Genomic DNA, 16,749 nt, shown 5'->3' on the forward strand with positions numbered 1-16,749 from the left:
TTTTTTTGTTGTACATAGTGTTATTTTTTTTTGCTGTTTTTTTTGTAATGATATTCGAACTGTGGTGCCACTATATATGTCTATGAATTGAATACCAAGGCCCTCATTGGAAACAAGTCCGCAAGGACTTTTATGAACTGACCTGTTAGACAAATAACAGGTCATTTTAAATGTAAGCTATTTTAAGCTATTTTCAATATAAACTGTGCTGTTTTACATTTTTTTGCCTAATAAAATATTCAATCAATCAATCAATTACGATCACATTATAAATCTGGTTGTCCGTTTGTGGTTGGCAAATTGAGCCAGTTATGTTATATATATATATAGTATATATATATTCATTCTTAGTCTTATCATTGCTACTTTGTCTGTGTCCAGTAGCCTCACCAGCAGAAGCAACAGTAGACCTGAGTATGAACATCAGACCAGTGGTATCTACACCATTTCAGGTAAGATGTTACACACTTCATACATACTAGTACTGTACATACTTGTGTGCACCCACACTATTTGCTTTTGGGTTGTGCGCTCGGTGTGCATAGTTAGAGGGGAGCGCTGCTCATTTCCTCCTGTTGGTGTGTGGTGTGGTGTGGTGTGTGGTGTGTGATGTGGTGTGGTGAAGACAACCCATCCGGTCATTTACCACCCCACGTCAAATCTTTGCCACCAACAACCATGAAAAGCTGATGTTTACATGGTTTCAGCTAAGCTATTTGAGCGTGACGCTCATTATGCGCATGCGAGTGCTATGGACATGATATCCAAAGCGGCCCTCTGTTCATAAAACAGTGTCTGAGGACACGCCCCTAAATCAAAGTCCTTTATAACTTTGTAGCGCTGGTGTGAATACTGCAGCCCTAAAGGTAGGTGAGCCTGGCTACAGAGCCTATAGCCTGTGGGGACCGTAACCCATAGAGCAGATCCTATAGCCTGTGGGGACCGTAACCCATAGAGCAGATCCTATAGCCTGTGGGGACCGTAACCCATAGAGCAGATCCTATAGCCTGTGGGGACCGTAACCCATAGAGCAGATCCTATAGCCTGTGGGGACCGTAACCCATAGAGCAGATCCTATAGCCTGTGGGGACCGTAACCCATCCCAGCAAGCACAGTCAGGACCCGGACCAATCAGTGACGTCTCGATTGGGGCTAGATCAAGTCAAACCAAGACAAGTCAGATCTGGCCCAGAATATAACCTGATTTCAACCAAAATTAATCCTGACCACAAAAACGTCACTTCCAGGACGTCATCTAAACACATTCTCATCACCCAAAATTGCTGTCCAAATGTCCATATGATGTCCCGGTGATGACGTCCTGTAAATGACGTAAAGATCATCCCCATATGGGCTGTGATCTGGCCTAGTCCTGAACGTCACTGGGGTGATGACCGGGCGTCATCATAACGTCATCATGACGTCATTGTGCTTGCTGGGATAGAGCAGATCCTATAGCCTGTGGGGACCGTAACCCATAGAGCAGATCCTATAGCCTGCGGGGACCGTAACCCATAGAGCAGATCCTATAGCCTGCGGGGACCGTAACCCATAGAGCAGATCCTATAGCCTGCGGGGACCGTAACCCATAGAGCAGATCCTATAGCCTGTGGGGACCGTAACCCATAGAGCAGATCCTATAGCCTGCGGGGACCGTAACCCATAGAGCAGATCCTATAGCCTGTGGGGACCGTAACCCATAGAGCAGATCCTATAGCCTGCGGGGACCGTAACCCATAGAGCAGATCCTATAGCCTGCGGGGACCGTAACGCACGACACCAGAGCAGATCCTATAGCCTGTGGGGAACGTATGTAACCGTGACACAGCTCATAGCCCGTTTTCCCTCATTTAATAGTTGGATATCTGGTGCAACAAACAGTGGTAGCATTTGTGGCAGCCCCAATGGGTTGAAGTGAAATTGATACTGATATAGTACATCTTAATCACATGATTCCAGAGAGAATTGTCTACCAAGTTTTAGACAAAATGTCATGCATAAATTTGGATTGTGTGACCTATGGTTCAAGAGTTAGAGGCCAAAATGTGAAGCACCCGGGTATAGCGCCACCATGCGGCCGATATGAAAAATCAGGGGTTGAGGTCCTTCATTGGACTACCTGGAGTTTGTGTGCAACGTTTCATGCCGAACGATCCTGTTTTAAGCTAACACCATACATTAAGAAATGCCCTCAACCTAAACCCTATACTTTGTTGTCTAGATTCCGTTTTGGCTCTATATTAGGTCTCCCTCCTGTCTACTCTAAATATCTTCGCTGAAAATAGCCGATCTGCAAGCTCATTGCAGCCCGTTGTGAGCTTGTAGATTGGCTATTTTCCCGCTGAATATTAGCCCCAGAATAGTGAATGCTACAGTAGTAGGTCTGTAGGTCTCAAGTGAGTAAAAAGCATGCTGTTCATTCTTTGCTAACATACAGGTAATTCTACAAAACCATGCCTTCTGCATTGTGCCTTTTTATACGCTATTTAATCTCCACCTGCATGTAGAGACTTCTCCTCCGGTACTTGATGTACAAATGCTCCATGTCTATCTTTCATCACTGATGGGTACAGAGCTGTGCTTATCTGAACGAGTGAACGCGGCTCCCCAGAGGAGCTCCACATTACACTCAGGAGAACGTTTAACAGCTGTCAAAGATGATTCATCATGTGCCATGCTTACAGCTGTACTGTACGCATTACTGTACTATATATCCCTTGTCTTATTCTATTTTTTTGTACAACAAATTCAAATAGAATAGACTCTTGTTTTACAGTGAGCACGAACCAAGAGTAATTCAAGCAAAAGCAAAGCTTTAGCGTCATGGCCTGGCCCGTGTGCAGTCAGAGAGACCAGCTGAGACAGACATGTGCAGCCAGTGAGCAGTGGTTCTCAAACGTTTTCAGGACATGGATGCCCAAATTGTTATGTATTTGGCTGCAGACCCCCTTTTGAAAAGATATTGTGCCATGGACCCCCATAAGTGACGATTTGGGGTTTTTTTAATCAATTTTTTTCTAGATTTTTCTAAATGTTTGAAAATAGCAGATCTCTATCTCTCTCTCTCTATCTCTGTATCTCTCTCTCTACCTCTCTATTGTGAGCTTGTAGATCGGCTATTTCCGATTTGAATAATTTGATAAAATACGGTTATGGTGGTTGAACAGATTTTTGATGCTACAGTATATTAACTTATTTTGCTGTGGACCCCCGGGGGTCCCCAGACCGCACTTTTGAGAACCACTGCTTTAGAGTGTGTGTGGGTGTGTGTGTGTGTATGCGTGTGCGCGAGTGGGTGTGTGTGTGTGAGAGAGTGAGCAGCCTGGCAGACTTTATCCAGCTGGAGAGAGACCCCATGTGGTGGTGCTTCCTCCTGCTAAACAGAAGCATAGCCATTGCTTAGACAGCCCAGGTATCTCTGTTCTCTTCTAGTCCATACTTCACTGCTGTAAACATGCAATGAAAAGAATCATTCTGCCTGTTTATTTTTTCCTCCATGATTATTTTATTATATTTATTTTATTCTATAATATGATACACTTCCATAATTTTGCCCCTTTTTAAAAGTTTGATTGGATCAAAAACGTAAAACAAATTAAAAAAAAAAAAAAAATTAATCTATTGGAAAATATGCATTGGAGAATTAATGTGTGCTTGAAGACCAGCTGTTTTCAAATAATCTGAACATTTTGAAAATAAATTAAAATCATACATTTTTGAAAATATATTTTTTATCTTTGCCTATAATTACATGCCCAAAATATTGAAGCACAGGGTTAACGCGTTTTAATATGCCATAATAATGCTTCTCCTCTGGGCTACGTTAAGGTAGCAGGCAGGCAGTACTAAAAAGAATTGATTGGAAGTTGATTAATACGTCATTATCTCGCCCGGTGATAATCATAGTGCAAATGATGGTGGTGTTAAAGGACACCCTGAAGGAGTGGCGAGACATTAACGCACACAGCCCAATGGTTTGTGGCATATTTGGGGTGTGTGCGCTCGCCGGGCTGCCTCCAGTGGGACGGCATTGTGAGTGACAGTGAGGAACATGCAGATACAGTGCTCTGCCAGGAGTCATCATTTATCACCAGAGTCCCCCATTACCTCCGAGCCTTTATCTCTCTCCGCCGAGTCACTTTGGAACATTTTTAGGGGAGAGAGAGGATATAGAGTTCTAGCAGAGAGAAAAAAAAGAGAAAGCCTAGCTCTATCTCCTCAGACAGTGTACTCACTCATGAACCTCACAGCACTGTGTAAATGAGAGAGGGCGTAACATCCCTTCATTAAGCCGTTTAGACCGGGAACGCATCTGTGTGTCACTTTTTAAATATATTTGGCTATTTTTTTGAAAAATCGTGAAAATTTGTGCAAATATTTGAATATATACGGTATATGTTTTAAAGTGAACATTTTTAACTCTGTTACAACTTCTGGGGGTCCCTGGAACTAAATATTTTGAGATGGGGGTCCCACGGCCAAATACGGGTTTTGAGAACCACTGATATTATAGCAACATACGTTTTTTTTGACAAAAACTGTTAGGATTTAGAAGACATTTGTAGAATCCCATGAAGCAAATACGTGGGTTACAAATGTTCGCTTTAAAAATATATATATATTCAAAGATTTGCACAACATTTCCACGATTTCCCCCAAAAATAGCAGATACTGTATACAAGCTCATAGAGCTTGTAGATCTGCTATTTTTGAATAGCCCAAAGAAATCAAAAAATGACACACAGATGCGTTCCCGGTCTGAATGGGTTAACAATGTGATGGCCCGCAGACCAAGTGTGAGGTCGTAGCAGACAGCTCCTGTGTGTTAATTGTGAATGTGGTGGTGTGTGTGTGCCTGTGTGTGTGTGTGTGTGTGTGTGTGTGTGTGTGTGTGTGTGTGTGTGTGTGTGTGTGTGTGTGTGTGTGTGTGTGTGTGCGTGTGTGCGTGTGTGCGTGCGTACGTGCGTGCGCGTGTGTGTGTGTGTGTGTTGACAGCTGGCCAGGTTCTAGTTGCTCTAAAACCATGTGCGCTCTGTCAGGGTTGTACAGGCGCCTTCTTTAGGATTGATGAATTGCCTGCTTTCTTGATTAAACCCTCCGTCACTTCCCCAACAAAACAAAAACCTCCAACACACACACACACACACACACACACACACACACACACACACACACACAAAAAAGAGCACAGAGTTGTGGGGAGGAGGAGAGAGCAGGTACCTGTCTGAGGTATCTGTCATCCGCGCTCAGCGTTATGTACACACGTGTGATGTGCGAGTGCTTTGACATTTATTACCTCAATATTAAAAACTAATTCACGTTTATTTTGCAGCCCGTTCGCTTTGACAGTTCAAGCTCATTTGAAAAGTTATGAAGTTTTCACAACAGCCCCCCCCAACCCCCCTTTTTTATCCCTCCCCACCCCCCTGTTTTTTTGATCGATGCCAAGTTTACGTGCCAATTAGGTGTATTTCCCATAGGTGTTTCTTTTTTTTGCTTCTTTTTTTTTTTTAACCCATTGAGACCAGAAGCCGATTCTACATGTCTCCTAAATCTCAACAGTTTTCTGAAAAACGTATGTTTCTATATCAGTGGTGCTCAATCTTTTTCCTGTCAAGGACCCCCGAAATGATATGTATTTGGCCGCGGACCCCCATCAAAATGTTTTGTTCCAGGGACCCCCCAGATGCAAAGATTTGAGTTAAAAATGTTCGCTTTAAAAATATATTATGTTCAAAGATTTGCACACATTTTCATGATTTTTCAAAAATAGCAGGTCTACAAGCTCGTAGCGCGGCACTCGGTGCCGCGCTATGAGCTTGTATATCTGCTATTTTTGAATAGCCCAAAGTGTAAAATAATGCTTTTTAGCTCAAATCTAAAAATGACACCGTTCCAGGTCTTAATGGGTTAAACATGCAATTAAAAATAGACTTGGATTCATTAAATATGCCAGAAAGACATTGCTTGCGTGAAACAAATGTTAAGGTACTGGAATATCCAACTGAAATCTACCTCCGAGTAGCTTATGTTTTCTTTAACTCATTAAGACCCAGAGGGGCCGATTCTACAAACAATGTCTTCTAAATCCTAACAGTTTTTCTGAAACACTTTATGTTGCTATAATATCAGTGGTTCTCAAAACCATTTCATGTCAAGGACCACCCAAAATGATATGTATTTGGCTGCGGACCCCCACCTGAAAATATGTTTTGTTCCAGGGGCCCCCGAGAAGCAAAGATTTGAGTTAAAAAATATACATTCAAAGATTTGCAATAATTCTTCACAATTAAAGAAAAAAAATACTCTTTACTTTACTTAAGTGAAAGTAGCAATACCACAATATACTCTGTTACGAGTAAAAGGCATGTGTTCAAAATGTTACTTGAGTAAAAGTACAAAAGTATTGGTATCAAAATATACTTGAAGTACCAAAATGAAAAGCACTAAAATATTCAAAAATAGCCCAAGTGTAAAATAATGGTTTAGATGTCTTTGGCTATTCAAAAATAGCAGATCTACAAGCTCATAGCGCGGCACCGAGTGCCGCGCTATGAGCTTGTAGATCTGCTATTTTTGAAAAATCTTGAAAACTTTTTTTTTTTTTCTTCTTTTTCCAAAAACTGTTATGATTTTAGATTTTTTTTAAAGAATCGCCTCAGGTCTTAATGGGTTAATGGGTTAAAATGTCACAAATATATAAGTACAGCATGTTGACACAGCCCTGGCGTTCTTTGTGGCGTTCCGTGCAGTCACACCACATTATTACCCAGGGTACAACTTCAGCAGCTAGTCATCCACCTGATAAAAAGGTAAACCTAATAAAAAGTCATACATTTACATATCTACCGCATTAATCAAAAATAAACCCTGACATGGGCCCTGATCTAACGTAATATGGAGAGCAATTATTTCACTATCCATTAAAAGAACTTCAATTAACAGACGCCAGACAGTTCATCCTTTTGGAGAGGAAAGAGATAGAGGGAGATGGAGGGGAGGGAGGGGAGGGGAAAAAAAATAAAACACCACAAAAAAAATCCTGCGGAGACTTCGAAATTAACTCTGGGTTTGCAAAATATCGTGGCAGGATGACAATGATTTTTGATTTTCAGGAAACGATATTGGAATTCTTATTAACCCATTTAGACCGGGAGAGAATCTGTCATTTTTAGATTTCTTTGGGCTATTCAGAAAATAGCAGATCTACAAGCTCATAGCGCGGCACCGAGTGCCGCGCTATGAGCTTGTAGATCTGCTATTTAATGAAAAATCGAGAAAATGTTTGCAAACCTTTGAATATATATATATATTTTTAAAACTTTTTTAACTCAAATCTTTGCTTCTGGGGATTCTACAAATGTCTTCGACAGTTTTCTTTAAAACGTATGTTTTTTTGAAAAAGTATGTTTCTATATCAGTGGTTCTCGAACTTTTTCATGTCAAGGACCCCCAAATTGATATGTATTTGGCCCGAGGACCCCCCATCTCAAAATATTTAGTTCCAGGGACCCCCCAAAATATATATATATATTCAAGATTTGCACACATTTTCACGATTTTTCAAAAAATAGCAGATTTACAAGCTCGTAGCGCGGCACTCGTGCCGCGCTACAAGCTTGTAGATCTGCTATTTTTGAATAGCCCAAAGAAATCCAAAAAAGAAAAAGACACACAGATGCGTTCCCGGTCTCAACGGCTTAAACTATTTGCATCTGCTTTTTTTAATTTGCCGCAAATAATTGGAAAATGCAATGGAGCTTTCCAATTAAAGCGCCACTCTATGCCGTTTAATAATGCCCCTCATAATATTATAGCTTATGAAATGACAGGTGAGTTGATGTATGAATAAAACATAAAGCCTCCGTAATAAGAGACAGGGAAAGGAGGAAAAAAAAATATATGAGACAGTTGTTGGGGAGGGGGGGTGTGGGGGGGTCTTTTAAATGCTCGATATAATTTGCATATATTAATCTCCTTCTTTTCAGCCTTATCAAGTATTCCACTGTATTTGAAGTTAAAATAGTCGTGACAGGCAGGCGTACGCTTCATTTTTCCGAGGATTTATTACTTGTATAATTCTGGATCTTTAATAAGCCAATATGACTGATCCTCTGAGTTCTGTGGAATTTGGTTAATTGTTCCAGATGGTGCTCGCTGATTATGCAAAATTACTTTCTTTCTCTTCTTTTTTTTCCACTCCTCCTCCCCACCACCACACAGCCCAGCCCGCCCAACCCCAACTACACCAATTTTGGATTGACTAACACGGAGAAAAAAGATTATTTTTGGCCCAGCACTTTCATTAACCCTTTGAGACCGGGAACGCATTTTTAGCACACGTCATTTTTAGATTTATTTGGGCTATTCAAAAATAGCAGATCTACAAGCTCATAGCGCGGCACCGAGTGCCGCGCTATGAGCTTGTAGATCTGCTATTTTTTGAAAAAAACTTGAAAGTTTGTGCAAATCTTTTGAATATATATCATTTTTTAAAGCAAACATTTGTTACTCAAATCTTTGCTTCTGGAGGATTCTACAAATGTCTTCTAAATCCTGAAAGTCCTGAAAAAAATGATGTTGCTATATCAGTGGTGCTCAAACTTTGTCATGTCAAGGACCCCCAAAATGATATGTATTTGGCCGCCGACCCCCATCTCAAAATATGTTGTTCCAGGGACCCCCAGAAGCAAAGATTTGAGTTACAAATGTTACAAAAATATATTCAAAGATTTGCAAAAAAAATCACGATTTTTCAAAAATAGCAGATCCGAGTGCCGCGCTATGAGCTTGTAGATCTGCTATTTTTGAATAGCCCAAAGAAATCAAATAATTACACACAGATGTGTTCCCTTCCCCTGGTCTTAAAGGGTTAAGAGGTTTCTCATCAGGTTTCAAACAAAAGTTCCATCTTACTGTATCTCCCTGTGTGTGTGTGTGTGTGTGTGAGTGTAGTTCTGTGGGCTAAGGCTGTGGTGTAGAGCGAGGCTGATCAGCCGGGCTCTTATCTCTCTATAGCCATGATGGATCTGAACCACGCTTCTGCTCTACTGGGGCTATATTTTAGAATAACACAATTCTTTAGGCTGAGAGATTAAAAAACATAACCTCTGGAATAGTGACACAAAAGTTATTATTAGTAAATGTCGTCGTTCTCTTTCTCGCACTTTATCCTTTTCCTCCTTTTGTTTTGCGCTCTCTCTCTCTCTCTCTCTCTCTCTCTCTCTCTCTCTCTCTCTCTCTCTCTCTCTCTCTCTCTCTCCCTCCCTCCTGAGGGTTGATGAAATTCAGTGGTGTAAAGTAACTAAGTACATTTACTGAAGTACTGTACTTAGGTACAATTTTGAGGTATGTTTTACTTTGCTGGATTATTTCCAATTTTCAATACTTTTACTTCTACTCCACTACAACTCAGAGGCATTGTACTTTTACTCCGCTACAATTATTTGAAAACTTTAGTTACTTTGCAGATATACATTATTACATTATGAAACATACGTTAACCACTTCAGCCCTATTTTATACACAGGCTATTTTCAAATAGCCGATCTACAAGCTCACAATGCGTCGCAGCTTGTAGATCTGCTATTTTCAAACATTTTAGTTATTTTACTTATTTTACTTTTGGTACTTTAAGTATATTTTGATACCAATACTTTTGTACTTAAGTAACATTTTGAACTCAGGCCTTTTACTTGTAGCAGAGTATTTTTATATTGTGGTATTGCTACTTTCGTTTAAGTAAAAATATCTGAGTACTTAGTACCACTGATGAAATTACTAAACCAGTGGGGTTGGTCTTACACTCTACTTGCATGCTTGGGTTCCATTCACACACAACTCACCAACATTTCTGTTTTGCATCAGCTAAATGGAGCTGAATGAATCATTTATGGAAGTGTTATGGGGGAGGTAAAGAAAGGCTGGATTTACTACTGGGGCTTTTCTACTTCAGATGGAGTGAGATTTGTATGAAACTGATCTTGATGTTTGAAGCCAAGCCAACGCTCTTGCATCAGGAACACGAATGGAACAGCCCTTAAAAACTTGCAATTTGATTGTATATTCCTGTGGTCAGCACAAAGTGAGGTATACACAGCCAGTAAGCAGTGGTGTTTTACATACACCGCCTGTGTGGACATGTGTGTACAAACACAGATGGTATACAGCCACACTAGGTCCCAAAAAATGTCTACAGCTCATAACATTATTTCTGTTACCAACGGATGGCAAATGTCCAGTGGTGGAAAAATAACTCAAATGTTTTACTTAAGTAAAAGCATCAATACTGCAATGTAGAAGTACTGTTATAAGTAAAAGTCCGGAATTCTAAATTGACTTGAATAAAAGTACAGAAGTGTTGGTATCTGTAACAAGCTCTATTAGTATACTTTATAACTAATATAGATGAGACGGTCGTGTATCCTTTTAGGTAGCTTTATTGACAACTGGAATGACTCACAAGTATGAATGAATGGGTGTCTCACCTAATGTGTCCCCCCTAGCTACACACATTGGTTCCTATACATATCTCCACATCTCCCTCTTTTAGTGAAGTACAACATTTCTTTTTTTCAAACACTGTTAATTTCTTTTACTGTACTTACACAAACACAACTCTTTTCTTTTACTTTAACTCAGGAGTGTACAGTATGAAATCAACTATTAAAGAATTCCTCAGAATAACATTTATGTTTCACACAATAGAACTTTGCAAATGAATTACTTGTAGTGTCTCTTTTCTTTTAAACCAACCACATATTAATTAACTTGAATGTACTGTTTCTATCTAGGGGTCAGGTTAGACTGCCTGAGTCCCCAAAGCTGTGCAGGGGTTATTCTGCCCTGTTTATCAACAGCTTTCTATCTAAGACACAGGTTATTATAAGTCCATTCTGACTGGTCTTTTAATCATGCGCCCTGATCTAGTAACTGTAGAAGTCTCTGGAATGACCCTGATGTGGGATCGGTTTCTGCGAAGACTTCCAGATGGCAGCTCGATGTTGTAGGACCTTGGTGTCTGGGCTGGACCTGTGATGGTCCCAGGCTGCTCGGTGTTCTTCACCCAGACTCTTTGTCCTGGTCTGAGCTCTTGTCTCGGCTGTGTGCGGTGTCTTTGATTGAAACAGGATGCTTGCTTCTCCTTCATCTGCTGATCCTTTTCTTTGAAAGACTGTAGGTCAGGCCACCTCGGCTCCAACTTCTCCTGACTGACGGGCAGGGGCGTCCTGATGTTTCGACCCATCAGCAGCTGTGCAGGAGATGCACCTTGTGCCAGGGGTGTGGCTCTGTAAGCCATGAGGGCCTTGTATGGATCCTCTCCCTTCTTCAGGAGAGATTTGACTGTTCCCACAGCCCTTTCAGCCTCCGAATTACCTTGAGGATAACGGGGGCTGCTGGTCACATGTTTGAAGTCGTATTCTCTGGCAAAGTCTGCAAACTCTGCTGCAGCAAACTGCGGACCATTGTCTGTGACCAGAACATCTGCGACCCCATGACGTGCAAAGATAGACTTCAATTTCTCCTTTACATGGGCTGAGGTAGTGGAAGTGAGGTGAGCTACTTCTATGTATCGTGAGAAGTAGTCGACCACCACTAGGTACATAGCTGCATTCCACTGGAATAGATCTGCTCCAACACGCTGCCACGGCCTGTCCGGCAACGGTGTCGTCAGCAGTGGTTCTGGGAAGTTATGAGCCTCCTTGGCACATATTGCACAGTTTCCCACTTTCTGCTTTATGCGTTTTGACAGTCCTGGCCACCATATGGATTGTTGTGCTCTAGCGATACACTTTGTGATGCCCTGGTGACCTTCATGAACTTTGTTCAGCATCTCCTCTTGCATAGAGTCCGGGATGACAAGTCGTTCGCCTTTCATCAGTAGTCCATCTGCAATAAGCAGATCCTGGCGATATTGCCAGTATTGCTGTAGCTCTGGTGGGAGAGCCTTTCTGTTAGGCCATCCAGTTTGCACCAGATTCTTTAATCTTTTGCAGATACTGTCTGCCTCTTGTGTGGCTCTGATCTGAGCCAGCCTCCCTTCTGACGCAGGTAGGTGCTCCACCACTTGGTTGATGTAAGCACCAACATCCTTCTCCAGCTGCGTTTCCTCCGCCGTCGGCGGCGCTTGGATCGGAGCCCTGGACAGTGCGTCTGCTGTAACCAGGTTCTTCCCCGGTACATGTTCAATCGTGTACGTGAAGCGAAGCAGTCGCAGTCTGAATCTCAGGATTCTAGGGGGCAAGTCATCAAGGGCCCTGCTTCGCAGCAGGGAAATGAGGGGTTTGTGGTCTGTCTGTATCAGAAAGTCCATCCCTATTAAATAGGATTGAAAGCGCTCACACGCCCAGGTCAGCGCCAGCGCCTCTTTTTCAATTTGTGCGTATCTACGCTCCGCATCTGTCATGCTGCGTGATATGAAGGCGGCTGGGCGCCATTCGCCTGACGGTTGCCTCTGAGACAGGACCGCTCCTAGTCCAAATGAGGAAGCGTCCGCTGCAACTTTTGTCACTCTGTTCGGGCAGTATTGTGCCAGGACAGCGGCTGAGCTGAGCTCCCGACGCAGCTCCTCGAACGCCCGCTGCTGCATACTCCCCCACGCCCAGTCGCTGTCAGCTTTGAGCAGCTCCCTTATGGGCTGTGAGAGCTCTGCAATACGTGGCGAGAACTTCCCTACATAATTCACCATGCCCAAATATCTTCTAACACCAGCGATATCCGTGGGTGTGGGCATGTCCGTGATGGCTTTAATTTTACTTGGGTCTGCTTCTAGGCCCTGGGCACTGACAATGTGACCTAGGAACTTGACACGGTCCACAGCAAACTGGCATTTTTCATCATTGAGTGTCAGCCCTTCCTTCTGTAGTCTCTCCAACACTTTGCTCAGCCTGTGGTCATGTTGTTCATGCGATGACCCAAAGACAAGGATATCATCTGCATGACACACTGTTCCTTCCAGTCCTGACAGCATCTGTGTCAGTCTCTTCTGAAAGTGCTCGGGTGCTGACGAAATCCCAAATGGCAATCTGTGAAAACAGTACCTCCCAAACGGTGTGATGAACGTTGTCAGGGGAACTGATTCTGGATGCAGTGGCACCTGCCAGAAGCCAGCTGTGGCGTCGAGTTTTGTAAACACTTTCGCTCCTGATAGCTTGGCGAGGGTTTCATCAACTGCCGGCAGAATGAGTCTTTCACGGCAGACGTATTGATTCAGGTGTGTCAGATCTACACAGATTCTGATCTTTCCGTTGGGCTTTGGTGCCACAACAATCCCTGCGCACCACTCTGTGGGCTCATCGATGGGAGCAATCACTCCCAGAGTCTCCATTCTCTGGATCTCCTCTTTGACTTTGTCTATCAAGGGTATGGGCACACGGCGGGGCAGTGACAATGCATAGGGCTTGGCATCCTCTGTCAGCTTAATTTTGTACATGCCCTGCAGGCAACCCAGGCCTGTGAAAACTTTGGCATACAGCCTTTTAATGTCAGCTGTCTGCTCCTGAATACTGTCAACCGTGTAGGCTAACTGCAGTGCTTCAATTGCTGGCAGGCCAAGTAGTGGGGTAGCTAATCTTTGTATGACAAACACTGGCTGTTCAGTTGTCTGCTCTTTGTATTTTATGATGCCATTGAACTGACCTCTCACTTGTAGAGCGTTGTCGCCCTGTCCCAGCAGTCTCTTTGTTGCAGTGGTGAGTGGGCCATGCTGCTTCTTTGAGTAGACTTTAGCTGGAATGGCTGTCACGTCCGCTCCTGTGTCCAGCTTAAAGGTGGTTTGTTGGCCATTCAACATCAGTGTCTTCTGCCATGTTTTTGACTGTCCACCTGCGGACACCTGTCCCAAGAAAACAGTCTCTACCTCCCGTTCCTGAATTTCATCCACGCTGCTTGGCCTTGTTTTACAGAGGGCTGCATAGTGGCCTTTCTTGTGGCATTTACGGCACTCTGCATCTCTTGCAGCACAGTCATTCAGGGAATGTGGTGGTGCTTTGCCGCATCGACCACAGCTCTTCTGCCCTTTTTCATAGTCCTTTTGACCCTTGAAGTGGGCACTTTTCCCTGTTTGAGGTTGTTTTTGAAACTTTTTCTTGAACTTCATCATATCCACATTAGCTTCTCTCTGGTCTGGGCTATGTGTCTCACGTACAGTGGGCTGCTGTTTCTTAATCTCTTCGTGTTGCCTCATTTTTAGTACAGTTTTTGCCAGCGTTAACTCGCTGTCCATCTGCAGACTCTCTGACAGGCCCTGGTGTCTTATGCCGACCACCAACCTGTCTCTGATCATGTCCTCCTGCAGTGCACCATATTGGCAGTGTTCTGCTAGTTTATAAACTGCAGAAATGAACGATTCAGCCGATTCACCTGGCTCTTGGCATCTTTTGTTAAATCTGCATCGTTCATAGATCACATTATGTTTGCAAACAAAATATTTATCAAAAGCTGCTTTTACTTTACTGTATTCCTTCTTGTCTGCATCACTCAAGCCCAGTGTGCACAGAATGTCATCAGCTTTATCACCCATGGTGTAAACTAATGAATTTACTTGATAGTCTTCATCCTTTTGGTCCAGTCCAGCAGCAACCCTGAACCTCTCAAACCTGCGGATCCAATTGGGCCAGCTTGGAAAGTCTGAGAAATCAAAGTTTTCTGGTGGACTTATGGAGAACAGGGAATCCATCATCTTCTCTCTGTGCTGTTTGGCTCGTTTTTTTTTTTTTTTTTACTTTTAGATTTTTAAAAGTTTTCTTTTTCAAAAAAAAAAATCTTCTTCCAGGCAAGCAGGACCACGCGATGCTGTCTTCAATAGCACTCAGTCTCTTTTTACCCAACTCGGTAGCTATCTGCTATGCTACTACTACAGTTTCTAACTGCTAGTTAGCTTATTAGCTTAGCAACGCCGACCGGGACTTCCTATATAAACGTTCGTTTCTGCACTCAACAAACGTTCTTCTTAACGGCCTCCGACAATCACTGTGACGGGACTCGGCACTTCTGACACCATGTAACAAGCTCTATTAGTATACTTTATAACTAATATAGATGAGACGGTCGTGTATCCTTTTAGGTAGCTTTATTGACAACTGGAATGACTCACAAGTATGAATGAATGGGTGTCTCACCTAATGTGTCCCCCCCTAGCTACACACATTGGTTCCTATACATATCTCCACAGTATCAAAATGTACTTAAAGTACCAAAAGTAAAAGTACTAAAGTGTTTGAAAATAGCAGATCTACAAGCTCACAACGCGTCGCGATGCGACGCGTTGTGAGCTTGTAGATCGGCTATTTTCAAATAGCCTGGGGATAAGATAGGGCTAAAGTGGTTAATGTATGTTTTATAATGTAATAATTTATATCTGCAAAGTAACTCGTAACTAAAGTTCTCAAATACTTGCAGTGGAGTAAAAGTACAATATTTGCCTCTGAGATGTAGTGGAGTAGAAGTAAAAGTATAGACAATTGGAAATACTCCAGTAAAGTAAAAGTACCTCAAAAAAGTATAGTACTTGAGTAAATGTACTTAGTTTTTTTACGCCACTGCAAATGTCATCAGTTTTCTGATTCTGATTGCAACAGGATTGCCAACAGGAAACTTCTATAAATTCCACAAAATACCTGTAGAAGATAATCTTATTTGATTATATCTTAATCTTACACATATTTATAATTCGGATAACGGATTTCCCCCATAGGAACCTAAAGGTTTAATTCCAAAAATACGCTCCTGATGCGATGATGCCATATTTAGGAAGCAGTTTCATATAATCTTGCTGTAGAGATTTCTAAATAATCTTTCTCGACTAGGGGGCGATGAGGCCCTAAGGCATTTTTTTGGACCCCTATTACAGTCAAATAAGCGACTTTGAATGGCTCTGCATTTGCAGCAGGACCAGACTGGACTCTCTGGAGCCTCATCCCTCATTGCGTTCTATCCATCCCTGAGATAGAAGCGGGTGCTCCATTAGTTTCAGTGTCCAGATATGGACGGTCCTCAATGGATGGGCCTGTCACACGCTTCCTCGTTTGCCCCGTGTACAGCAGGGTTTGTTATCGCACATCTAATTAGAACTTGATAAAAAATATTTCACAAAAATCTAGTCATTAAATATAGTTTAACCCATCGAGACCTGAGGCATCTGTGTGTAATTTTTAGGTTTCTTTTGGCTATTCAAAAATAGCAGATATACAAGCTCATAGCGCGGCACCGAGTGCCGCGCTATGAGCTTGTAGATCTGATATATTTTTGAAAAATCTTGAAAACGTGTGCAAATCTTTGAATATGTATATACGTTTTAAAGCGAACGTTTTTAAGTCTGATCTGTGCTTCTGGGGGTCCCTGGAACAACATATTTTGAGATGGGGGTCCGCGGACAAATACATATAATTTTGGGGGTCCTTGACATGAAAAAGTTTGAGAACCTATTATACCTATTATAACAACATATGTTTTTTTTTTTTTAAACTGTTAGGATTTTGAAGACATTTGTAGAATCCCCAGAAGCAAAGATTTGAGTTACAAATGTTTGTTTTAAAAAATATCTAAATTCAGAGATTTTCACAAATTTTCACGATTCTTCAAAAATAGCAGATCTACAAGCTTGTATATCTGCTATTTTTGAACAGCCAAAAAAAAACGTAAAAATGACACACAGATGCGTTCCCGGCCTTAATGGGTTAAGGAGATTTATGGTCAAATATGCCTTAAAGATCTTTTAATGGCTCTGCTGACTTGTTAAGTTTGTAATTA

The 16,749-nt window shown here is 42.1% G+C and overlaps 1 protein-coding gene across 2 annotated transcripts in view; it reads left to right on the forward strand.

Moving 5' to 3' along the window:
* mvb12bb (multivesicular body subunit 12Bb) overlaps nucleotides 1-16,749 on the forward strand; it is a 78,687-nt gene that overhangs the window by 38,093 nt on the left and 23,845 nt on the right. Inside the window, exon 7 of one of the 2 annotated variants that reach the window (XM_084055266.1) lies at nucleotides 382-452. In XM_084055266.1, coding sequence (XP_083911392.1) covers nucleotides 382-452 — 71 coding nt within the window. The remainder of the gene's footprint in view (nucleotides 1-381; nucleotides 453-16,749) is intronic. The other variant, XM_084055267.1, reaches the window with a different exon arrangement.

This window comes from Gymnoscopelus microlampas (genome assembly GCF_963454915.1).
Source record: "Gymnoscopelus microlampas genome assembly, chromosome: 4".
Classification (NCBI taxonomy): domain Eukaryota; kingdom Metazoa; phylum Chordata; class Actinopteri; order Myctophiformes; family Myctophidae; genus Gymnoscopelus; species Gymnoscopelus microlampas.